We start from the raw sequence: 12,778 nt of genomic DNA on the forward strand, positions 1-12,778 counted from the left end.
TATTTGCATGATTTGATAAAACATGATGCATATTAAAAATTTAGTCAATAAAAAATATTTTATCATTTTGTACCCTTAACTCATTGATATATTAATAAAATTTTTTCATTTGATGAACAATTATAAAGATTATTATAAAAAAAATAATTGTTTAGATATCTAAATTTAAGGTTATTATAAAAAAAATAATTGTTTAGATATCTAAATTTGAAAATCTTGCAAATATTTTGAGACATCTAAAAAATGAATAACAAGCAAATAAAATGGAATGGAATGAGTATATTTTTACTGAAATTATCTCTTCACACTAAATTCACTTAATGCTAATAGAATAAAACTTTTTTTTAATATAAAATGAAATAAAATATGTACTATATGAATCCAATTTATTTGATTCAATTTTATTATTATATTTAATGGATTTGAATTTATATCTTTGGTCTAATAAAAACCGAATCAAATCAAAAAAGTATGTGTTCTTCCTACTAAAACTGAAATGAAACTACTACCTCTGTTCCATAATATTTGTCACATTTGAATTTCATGTTTCTTAAAAAAATCATTAAATTTGTCTAAATTATAATAAACTATTGAGTAAATTGATTATATTACCCTTAATTTAATAATTCTCTAAGAAAATCATTAAACTGAAATAATAATTATTGATCATATACAAAGGGTGAACATTATTAAAAAGTGGTTATTAGTCCTTGAAACCACAAATGTGATAAATATTTTGGAACAAACTATATTCTCAAACGTGACAATTATTATGAAACAGAGGTAACTACCTCAGTTCCATAATACTTGTCACATTTGAAATTTCACATCCCTTAAAAAAACTATTAAATTTGTTTAAGTTACAATAAATTATTAAATAAATTGACAATATTAATCTTAATTTAATACCAATTTTATAAAAAAAATCATTAAATTGAAGTAATAATTATTAGTCATATATAAAGGGTAAACATGAAAAAAATATATAATAATTATTTTTTGAAACCACAAATACGACAAGTATTTTGAAATAAGCTACTAAATGTGACAAGATTTTCTCAAATGTGACAAGTATTATAAATCGAGTTAGTAGTATGTGAAAATATCAAATCAAATCGAACCAATTTGGTTTGTTCAAATCGTGCTCAGCCGTCAGCCCTACTTGGTTTCCAATTTACTCCTTATTTATAAATGCAAACTTAGAACGACATACGCACCAAAGGGAGGGTAAGTGTGGGTATACAATAGTAACTTGCAAAACTCGAAACTGGGAACCATAGGTCCATAGCAAACGGAAACCATAGACCCATTTTGAAACCGTGGAATTTTCGCGGGGGCATAACGGCGTTTTCTGAACAAAGAAAATAACGACGACTTTACAGTCAATATTCTACAATTTACACTAATTCAAACCTATCGAAAGAAGGAGAATAAACATACCCGTCGCATCTCCATTAATCGCGCGAAACATACGCTTTCCTTTATGTAAGGGAGAAAGAAAAAACTCAGAACTCCATAGATCTTTTTAAAAATGGCTATGGCTGGATTCTACCGCCGACTCCTCCCTTCTCCTCCTGCTATCGATTTTGCGTCCCCTGAAGGGAAGGTAATTTTTGAAGTTGAAGTCTGATCAATTTTATTCTTAATTTATGCTATTTTTTGGTTTTAAGAATTAAAATTAACTGAAATGAGGGTTTATGGTTTAGAGGTGATCGAAATAGTGCTGATTTAGTGATGGATGATGTGATCAATCTGTGAATAGTATTTTGATTTTAGAATTCTAAAAAGCATCTTAAATAGAAAATAAATTTTGCCATTTAAGTTTTGTGTTGAGTAAGTGTAACAGGATCGTTCAACAGTTGTTTTTGCTGCATTTAACTTGATTAATCTTAGTAAAATACTGATTTCTTTTTTGGACTGTGATTAGTGCTGTTAGCTTTGTCACTTCAACTTGGCCAATGGAAGCTGTTTTGCAATACCTTCTCTTTTGGTCAATTTTATGTGCAATCATCGCAGTGTGTAATTATGTTCTGTGCACTTGTGATGATGATAGCCCTTATCTTTAGTGATTTCTACTGTTGGTTAAGTGTGGTTTTGGTATTGCAGCAACTTTTCGTTGAAGCCATTCAGAACGGAACCATGGAAGGTTTCTATAGGTTGATTTCTTATTTTCAGACGCAGTCAGAACCTGCATATTGTGGTTTGGCTAGCCTTTCTATGGTCTTGAATTCCCTTGCCATTGATCCTGGAAGAAAATGGAAAGGTAACACCTACATGCACCTGGGACAACCGGATGTGTCTTTTAGATTTATGCTAGGTGTTGCTTCATTTGCATTTTGTACTCCTTGGCCATGCGCTTGAGTCTGGAACCAGGTAGGGTGTTTAGTGTCAATGCAGCATTGTGTACTGCCATACATCATAGATTAAGTGCATTTGCCCTGGCAGGTTTGTGAAGTAGGTGGATCCCAATTTTTTCTGGTTGAAACGTGTATCAATCTCAATGGTATATAGGGTGACAAAGGCATACTGATTTGTCTGATTAGAAAATCCAATTTTCATATTGTTATAATCATGAGTTAAGCTATTGTTGGAATATTCATTATTATGATACAAATAACTCTTAAAATGGCTTGAACTGCATCTATATCCCAACTTTTTCTAAGACATTCCTGTGTTGACCTTGAATTGAATCAGTTATTCTGTTATCATAAACTCCATTTTAAGCGGTATCATTTTTCTTGCAGGACCTTGGAGGTGGTTTGATGAATCCATGTTAGATTGCTGTGAACCATTAGAAAAGGTTAAAGCTAAAGGCATCTCATTTGGGAAGGTTGTGTGTTTGGCTCACTGCGCTGGGGCAAAAGTTGAAGCATACCGTACAAATCACTGCAACATTGATGACTTCCGTAAGCATCTAGTGAGATGTTCCACTTCTGATGATTGTCATATGATATCATCATATCATAGAGGAACTTTTAAACAGGTATCTGTCTTTGATCTTTTTTCCTATGTGTCTAGTTTCTGATGTTCTCTAATAATTCCTTTTCGTGCAATATGCTATCTAATAGTTGGACGATAAACTTTTAATCATTCAAAAAGTGGACCATGCAATGGTTGTTGGCTACCATTGATTCTATGAAATTTGCAAGTTGTTGTTGCAAAGTCCATGATGTGAAAAAACTGTGTGCAAATGTCATCCATTGGAATTAGATGTTATATGTTATGAATAAAATTTGAATGCTAGTGCTACTTATGCATTGTATATTAATTTTAAACAGCGAGTCACTCTTGTTATTGAAGACACAACAAACCCAAAAGGTTTAATGTACTCTTGTAGTCATACTAAACAAAATTCTGATTTTGTCCTTAAAGAGTGCCAGGATGTAGTGAATTTGTGATTTCAATTTTCGTGTTTTGAAAAAAAAAAAAAAGAAGGTACCATCCACCCATTGACTCTTCCTGGACTCTATTGCTTACAAGGGTCTACAAATAAGTTGGTCCAGCTACTTCCTTTATGTACCATAGAGCGATGGGAGCATCAGTAGTTTAAAAATCAATGTTTGTCTTTCTTTGTTGCAGACAGGAACTGGCCATTTTTCACCTATTGGTGGTTATCATGCTGAAAGGGACATGGCATTGATTTTGGATGTTGCACGATTTAAGTATCCACCGCATTGGGTTCCATTAACTCTTCTTTGGGAAGCCATGGATAGTATTGATGAGGCAACTGGGCAACACAGAGGGTAGGCATTTTTCTGTAATGGATGTATACCACTGAGTTTATGAGATGCCTAGATGTGGTTAATGGAGTGACAATCAATTCAAGGCACTGAAATACTGGAATTTCTTGAATTCTCAAATATGAACAGTTACAGTTGTGTGACCGACAAAATGACCATCTTATCATGAATTTTTCTATTTTCAGTTCATACAACATACTTTCTCACTTGTCTGTGTGAATTTAGTTTCAACATATGCACATCGAAGCTTGCAATTGATTAACTAGGTCCAGTGATGAAACTTTTTGTAGGTGTGATCTCTGGTTCAAAAATCTCAACTTGTAATTGCAAAAGTAAATTTATCTCATTTTAGTTTTTGTTTTCATTTGCATATTACACACACATTGATCTTTATTCTCATTAAATTGTTAAGCAAGATACAGAAAATGTAAATGCAACAAAGAAGAGTCATAAGAAGTTGGGTGAGGCAATTATCCTGTTGATGCTCTCTGATGTGAGAGCTGCACAGTCAGCCAGAATGTCTTCCTCTTATAACTGGGATCTAAACCAAAGTAACTGAATCTTCCTTTTTACTCCCTTCTGGAGCTTAATGACTATTTTCTTAGTGTGTTTATTTATTCCAACTTAAATGTTTCCATATTGTATGTTTGTTTTGTTGATGCCTAGTTTGCATCAAAATATTGTTCCTTTATTTACCCGTGAAGGTTGATTATGCTGCAGGTTCATGCTTATATCGAGGCCGCATACAGAGCCTGGAATGCTTTATACCTTGGTATGATTTTATTTAATTGCATATATAATTTCACCTTCTATACCTTTTATGTAATATGTTTTTACAACATAGTTTTACCTAAAGTACATCTTATTCGATATCTGTATTTTGATCTCTATATTCCAGTAAATGAGTAACTTGGCTTAGGAAGTTAGCTCCATTTTCTTTGTCATTTCCTCGGTTTTTTTCTGGTTGCACCATTTCAGAGCTGTAGTGTACTGCCATCAAGGTTCATAATAGAAAATATGCCTGCAAATCACACCTTTCAAAATGTTTATACATCTGAACTTTAGCATTAGCTTCTGGCCTTAAAAAAAACAAGTGCTCCTTTTGACAGCAACTGCAGTAGTCATGTCTTGATTCTTATGCATCTTGATGTTATATTGTTGCCTTTTTCATCATCCCACCATATGTGATTTGAGAAAATTGGAGATGGTTGGAACATTGAATGACTTACGGTGCTTGTAATATTGTAATCTTACTTAGACAGTTTATACAGAGCTGTAGGCACGAGAGTTGGCTTGGCATTGCAAAGTATTTGGTGGATGATGTTCCTCTTCTCTTAAAGTCAGAAGATCTGAAAGATGTTCATGCATTGCTCTCTGTCATTTTCTCGTCACTCCCATCAGATTTTGGTGAATTTATTAAGTGGGTTGCAGAAGTGAGGAGACAAGATGATGGTGGCAAAAGTCTAAGCCAAGAGGAGAAAGGAAGGCTTGCTGTGAAGGTGTTACAATGCTTCACCATCCTTTTGGACCTTTCTCTTAATGTGCTTGATGTTTGTATGCAATTCTTTTCAAAATCAATGTTGTTTTTGCAGGGAGAGGTGCTAAAACAGGTGCAGGAGACTGGACTTTTTAAACATGTGGCAGAATTTCTGTATTCAGCAAACTCATGTTGCAAAAACATGCCAATTGTTAGTCAAAAAGATGATCTTCCTCAAATTGCTGCAAGTGTTTGTTGCCAAGGGGCAGAGATTTTGGCAGGAAAGTCCAGTTCTTCTGGAGGTTACTGTTGTAGGGAAACATGTGTGAAATGCTTGGAGGCCACTGAAGAGAAGTCTGTTACTTTGGTGTCTGGTACGGTTGTAAATGGTAGGAGTGAGCAGGGGCTAGATGTGTTGGTTCCTTCATCCCAAACAAAACCAAGCTGCTGTGGCCATGGTCCAAGTAGTTGCATTAGGATGTATCCAGCTGGCAATGATGTAATAACAGCTCTTCTACTGGCTTTGCCTCCTAAAACATGGTCAGGTATCAAAGAAGGGAAACTTTCACAAGAAATAGCGAGTCTTGTTTCAACTCAGAATCTTCCAGTTTTGCTTCAGGAAGAGGTATTATATTCTCTTCATGTGCTGCATGTGCTTTTGGCTTCACTTGCAATATGATTTATTCATTAGTATATCCCTTAGGGTGTTGCTATTGTTGAATCTGTTCAAAGTATGTTACTGAATCCTTGTATTGTTATCCCTATGAAGAAATCAGAAGCCTGACATAAAAATATTAGTATTTTGAAAAAGAGGCATTGTGGATGTTGGAAGAAACTTATTCATTCTGAAAAAAGGGCTGATAGGCATGAGAGCAAATAAGCATGTTTACAATTTGCCTTGTTTAGAATGAGAGAGGAAAGTAGATTGAAGTCGGCATTGATGCACAATATCATCTGTATGCTCTACTCATGTGCTTGTGATATATCGAAACACATTGTTCATGACATGTCTTCTTGTGATATATTGTCTAGTTGTTGTGATGGCTGCTGCTAGTTGCCATTTGCTGTTTAATAATTCTGTTGATTTATCCTATTTTCTTGATTTGGCAGGTATTGCATTTACGCCGTCAACTCTATCTTCTTAAAAGATGTCAAGAGAATAAGGTAGAAGAGGATCTTGGTTCACCCCTTACCTAGGACCTAGATACTTTCCTTGCAAATTCACCTACTTTGTAAGCTAGGATTCAATTATTATTTATTCATGATATGAGACTTTGTAAAATTATGACTACCGCAAAAGGTTCGTACTCCCTCTCTAGGTCATAAGCCATAAAGTAACTGGATCTATCCCTGAAACTGAACTATTTTTTTGAAGATGCTCGATGTATCTTCAAGGGTCCGAGGGACCCGCTTATGGTAAAGAACCAACAAGTGTTCTTCAGGAGATTTGCTGTGTTCCTGTTCAGAACTGAACCAGTGCATCAGTTAACTGAATATTGTATCTGGTTCTTCTTTAATCTTTCTTATGGTTGGTGCAAGCTTCATCTATTTTGTACAGTTTTTGAGTTCATATTTTTTAATGGATTGTCAATTGTGGACTACCAAGAATGTTTTTGGTGTTGTATGATTATGAGGTGGAGCTCAGTTGGAAGTGGTGGATGACGTATGAATAAGAGTAATAATTTTTAATTATTATTGGAAAGCATTCAATTCAAAATCAGTTTTTTTTTTTTTTTTTTTTTTCAATTTTCATAATTGGGAATGAGAAATGATTTTGAACTATTCAAACTCGTTCTGTATAACTTACATAAAAATAATCATATAATCTAAAGCATAACCTTTTAGGTTATAATATTACTGGTGTTTTTAGGTTATAACCAATTTCCAAACGATCTTCATCGTCGTCATCAAATTCTATAATATCAACCACAACAAAACAATGCCAATCAATCATTCTTATCCTTATCCATGAGTAAAATCAAGAATGATTGCCCATTCAGAGCAATAAACTGGGCTCTAAGCTTATATTATAGTTAGTTAATATACTAACAAAGGACCAAAATTATTTGATTTTGATAAATTCCATATTTGAAATTGTCTAGCCAAACCATCGTGACATGTATGTATGATGTATCTCCAATTTTTCAAGGGTGGTATCTATATATATCAGCGGAATACATAGTTTAACCTATCAATTTTGACCAAAAAAAAAAAAAAAATCCTTAAGTACCTTCAACATATGAATGTTACATGTGAAATGGATTTGAGCTTTAACAGATGAATTATTTAGTGCATCATTGTATACAAAAAAAGTCTTTCTTTATTTGTAGTCTAAAGTTTTTATATTATGGTTAATACAAATAAAAAAATCGCTTAAATTATATTAAATATTTCTAAACTTGATTAAATTATCTTTTATTTCACCCAATTACTTTATTTTCAATAAATTTTCTCCATTGATATATCACTATAATTAAGAGAAACAAATGGGAAGATAATAATATGTGTTTTAAAAAAATGTAGAACATAGTTATTATGTTTAACAAAGATAAAAATAAAATTAGAAAAATAAATAGTGCTCTTTAATTTTGAAATCCATTTTAATCTTATGATAGATGTATATATTTACTAAATTCACTCTACCAATGAATGCTGAAATGAGTGAGTTCTAGAGTTTAATTCTCATGAATGGAATAAATACTCGTTAGGAGCGCTCAAATAATATTTAATATACAATAAATAAAAAAATCGGTTAAATTATTTATTTATTTATTTATTTGTTGATGATATTAGTCGTAATTACTTTGTAAAGATGAATATACTTAATGGAAACCATTAAGTAGATCAATTTATGGACTATTAATATCATTTCAATCAATCATATAAAGGTCACAAACTAATATGAGATATTTATTGACGTGGCTTTTAGCTAATTTGGACCGCTAATTGTGAATTGTGAGTTTTGTCGTTTATTTTTAGATTGCCAGAAAGCGTTGTCGTCTGGAACGACTTTTGATGAGTTTTTATACACTCTTAGAATAATAATCTCTTCTTTTGAAATCCCTTTCTTAGGCTTGTCCCGGTTGAATATTTCGTACCTTCTCTGTTCAACAATAATTGTCAAATTTATGAAAATACTATGCCCATAAATAAGTATTACATTTGTGAATTTTAAAAAATAATAAAATTTTTTTTATGTTTACCTTTTGCAAATGACAAATATTAATGGCAATAATTTTCAAAATTCTCAATAATTTATTATAATTAAAGATAATATAATTAATTTATTTAAAAATTTATTATAAATTAGACAAATTAAATAACTTTCTTAAAGAAAGAAAAAAAAAAAAAGTATAGATCTGACAATTACTTATGACTAGATGAAGTAATTCTATTGTATAAAGGCAGTTTCATCTCTCAAAATGTTAGTAATTTTCGCTCAATCATTAAAAAAAAAAAGCTTGAAGGTTAAATGTAAAAAAGAGAAGGACTAAATTTCTAATTACAACATATGTGAAGGGTGTCATAATAATTTAAACTTTTCAGGAATTTTAATTCAACAACCTAAAATACTAATTTCATGTATAATTTTATTTATTTAGCTCCAGCATTAAATGTGTAATGAGATCTAAATCTACATGCATAATGCATTGCATGCCGCTGCCTCAACCTGCCCCGATGAAATACTAGTAATAATAATAATAATAATAATAATATAGTATTCAAATTAACCAAAAGACAATGATTCTTTTCTAACCAATGAAATTTCTACACGTGTCATACATTTACATCTTCAAGACACGAGAGAGCTGGCTTGGATTGACAACGCCAGGTAAGTGGGCCCCGTCTGCCTTCAACAAACTCGATACTTCCATGTACGTCTGATAATTTCCCTTATTCGGCTCGGCTTCCTCCACCTCCTGATTCGGCTCAACGTTCTTCGACTCCATGCCGACTACCGGCTCAGCTCCAGCCCGCTCCCAAGGTTGACCATAGAGTGTGCCTTTTGTAAGGTATTCATACGCTAAATATCCGGCTAGAAGCTGATTAGATGAAATTGGCTCAGCGAGATTTCCTGACCCGGCTTCAGGTGCATTCGGCTTGGGTATTTTTGTTGTTGGTGGTGACGGTGGAGACGGTTTCAGGGAATCAAAACCCTCCCTCTCTTTCCGTTTATTTGACGTCAAAACACGACGAGGAGGTAAACGCATCGTTTTAGTATTCATTTTTAAGGTATCGATGCATGCCACGTCATCAACGGAAACCCAAAAAAATAAAATTTAAAAATATAAATTAAGGGTAAAAAAAATTAAAAATTAAAAAAGAGAGGAGATTTACAGAAGCAGAAGAAACAAAGGCAGGCAAGAGAAGTTTTGAAGGATTAGGAGAGAGAAAAAACGGAGGATGAGCTGAAGGGAGGATTAGGTTTTTATTTATAGTGGTTGTACTATATGGGTACCCTTACATCACACTATAATTACATCAGTGCCACAAGGATTAAATTACGACAACACCCTTCCCTTTCCTTATTGGGCTTCTGGAGTGCTAGGGGTTAGAAGGTCTTCCTATAATTTTTCTATATATACATGTAAACGGCATAGGATTAAAAGCCATTCTATTTGTATTTTTGAATCGATATTTTCTATTGAACTTTAAAATAATTTTAATTGTGATTTATTAGAATTAGAAATATGTTTTAAAGAAAAATTATAATAGTGATATTTGAACTTTTGATTCTCTTATTATAATGAGAAGAATCTCCACCGTTGATTATACCAATTTAATTCATCTTAACTTTTAGTTTATCTCAATATGAATGAGTTGAATTTAATCGGTTCAAAAAATAATCGAAAATGATAATTAATTAAATAGAAAAATTAATATTTCAAATATTATATTTACTAAAAAATTATAAACATATTATATTTATCATTCGAAAAATTAAATTTCAAGGAATAAATTAAATGTTTGTTTATTGATTTTAAATGTCATATCTCTTATATGATTTAAAATTTTATTTTAACTTGCATTACACATACTCAAGCTCATATGCAAGCTATTTGGGCAAGGCCTGTTTAAAGCCTGAAAGACCTAAAAAGATCCAAACTGGGCTTAAGAGAAGTTTTTGGGATGGGCCAAAATCCCAAGTTCAATTTACGGTGGCCCAAATATTCAACTAGTGCCCTTTAACCACTATAAGTTTAATCCCCAATTCCCCGTCAGTTCTAATGAACGGAAATTGTGAGACTAAAAATGAAAATTCCTCAAGGCTGAGTTTATTAAATGTAAGTTTAATTTGAATTATAAAAAAAAAAAAAACCTATTATTATTTTCTAAATGACTATAATATGTATAGTCTTTATTAGTGTTTATTATTTTCTAAATTGTCAAATTTATTTGAAATTCCCTTTTAGGGTTTCTTTCCACCTTTGATTTCCTTTTTTAATATAATTAGATCCATAATCTTTCATATAAAATAGTTTATTTTTAGAAAATTTATTTTGCAGCTTTTGTAACAAATTTTATTATTTTCTAAATGTTTTGATTAATAAAATATTTATAAATATTAAATTTAAATAAAATGAACATAGCAAACAATATCATTAGTTGCATAAAAATCAAATTGGGTTTGAAGATCTCTATGTTGCTGTGCTGCTTGTGTAGAGGTAATAAAATGTTCAGATATTATTATTATTATTTGATTTGATGTTGTAACTTCTGAAACAGATAAAGTCAGAGAGCTATGAATATGATGCAAGTAGGAGTAACTTATTGGGATTATATAAACACCAAATCCAAGACATTGTAAAGTATTACGTATGTCACAACATATAAAGTATTTTAATGATTTTCACGGAAATTAATAAAAACATTAATTTTTTAAATTATAATAAAATCAATAATAATTTAATTAAATTATTTTTTATTTCAAAGCCAATGATAGTTATTATATTTAATATAAATAAAGATAATATTAAAAAAAAATTACTCTTTAAAATATTCAAAACGATTTATATTTTAAAATAAAATAATGAAAAAACAAGACAACGAGAGTAATTGAGGAGTAATTCTCAAGAAAAAAAGGAGTTTTGTGGTACTAATTTCACATCACCTTTTTTTATCTTCCAAATGTACAAATTCACTTCAATTTTTATTTTAATTTATTAAACAGTTTAACTACAAAATACTTCAACTTATAAAATAAAATTATCATTATATTTGATATTGCAATTTATCAAATTAGATTTATTAAACACATTTTAAACAGTTAAAAATGTGAAAATTATTGTTCAAGAGTTGTATTATATAAATATTAAATTAATATTTTACATATGCAGGACAAAAATTTTAAAAATTATTGTTAATATCAAAGAGGGAGATATGTAATATTATTAAAATTTATAACTTTAGTGATACAATGGATCTATTGTAAGAAAATTTAGGATGTTATGAAATTTTTCCGTAAAAAAAAAAAAAAACATAGATGAATTCATGTGTTTTAGCCATTTTTATTAGTAGTGTTGTTTACATTGCAAATGATATATATAATAATTTCATTTAATTCTTAGCCTTTTTCAATTTATTAATCATGTAATTGTTTTTATTCTTTTGGTATTATACTCTCATATACAATGAGACAAAAGTAAAAAAATTACATTGTACACTAACGAGTTGTGGCTCAGTTAGTACTGCAGATTAGGCATGTGGAAGAACTATCGGTTTCGATCTCTACGAAACACACTTATAAAGAAAGGTGAAAAACTTTAACTGCGACTAAACCTTGATCCGAATTAAGTGATCTTTGGTGATAGAATCCAAATACCGGTGATTTAGAAAAAAAAAAAAAAATTTACATGTCTAATGTTTCACATATCATGATTTCAATATCAATAATTTCATACATGATATTTATCTTTATTTATAGATAACTTGCAAAATTTTTTTTATTTTTCTAGGTTTTAACATTTGTTATTAATTCAATATTTTTAACGAATTTAAAGCCATTTAATTATAAATAATGCTATAATAGTATAGTTAAAGAAATTAATATGCATTCAATTTATTATTCGACTTTAGAAATTTCTATTTGTAATTTTTTCGACTTTAGTACTATTGTGGTTGTGTTAAATTTGACAATTTTTATTTTTTTATATATTAAAAAAATTAAAGTATTAGTGAAATTAAAATTAAAAAAAAATCTCCTTGTCAGTTTCTAAAAATATAAATTCTTTTAATTTAATTACAATTCTCCTTTTTCAATATAAAATGATTAATGAAACCATCAAAACCAATAAGAATGCATTTAGTGGGAAAGCCTTCTTTCTCTGTCAATTACAGATGGCAACAGAAGGGCATATCAAATTCAACAAGAGCTATGACGCTGATGCATGCGTGACGTAACCCCCGAAAATATCAAGACTTAGATCGACGGTCTCATCGATATATTGAATTTTTTAAAGTGTCTGGATAATAGAAGTTGGAGTCTATTATTAACAAATTAATTATTGAATGTTGTATTTGATAAAATTAATTATTTTAATAATAATAATTAATTTTTTTT

General features: G+C 30.5%; 2 protein-coding genes across 3 annotated transcripts; one reads left to right on the forward strand and one right to left on the reverse strand.

The window, feature by feature from the left end:
• Positions 1–1,293: 1,293 nt before the first annotated feature.
• Positions 1,294–6,825, forward strand: PCS2 (phytochelatin synthase 2). Of its 2 annotated transcripts, XM_012229885.4 has the most exons (8): positions 1,294–1,606; positions 2,107–2,263; positions 2,745–2,983; positions 3,580–3,743; positions 4,461–4,512; positions 5,012–5,239; positions 5,333–5,842; positions 6,328–6,825. In XM_012229885.4, the coding sequence occupies exons 1-8, from the start codon at positions 1,532–1,534 to the stop codon at positions 6,412–6,414; spliced, it is 1,512 nt and encodes a 503-aa protein (XP_012085275.1). In that variant the 5' UTR covers positions 1,294–1,531; the 3' UTR covers positions 6,415–6,825. The 2 variants fall into 2 exon arrangements, with proteins under 2 accessions (XP_012085275.1, XP_020539212.1); XM_020683553.3 differs by lacking the exon at positions 2,107–2,263.
• A 2,076-nt stretch (positions 6,826–8,901) lies between these two features.
• On the reverse strand, positions 8,902–9,631 carry LOC105644507 (uncharacterized). Its single transcript, XM_012229884.4, has one exon. The coding sequence runs from the start codon at positions 9,441–9,443 to the stop codon at positions 9,003–9,005; it is 441 nt and encodes a 146-aa protein (XP_012085274.1). The 5' UTR covers positions 9,444–9,631; the 3' UTR covers positions 8,902–9,002.
• Positions 9,632–12,778: the final 3,147 nt, after the last annotated feature.

Source organism: Jatropha curcas, chromosome 3 (assembly GCF_041381405.1).
Source record: "Jatropha curcas cultivar XTBG-Jc1 chromosome 3, XTBG_Jcur_1.0, whole genome shotgun sequence".
In the NCBI taxonomy this organism is placed as follows: Eukaryota; Viridiplantae; Streptophyta; class Magnoliopsida; order Malpighiales; family Euphorbiaceae; genus Jatropha; species Jatropha curcas.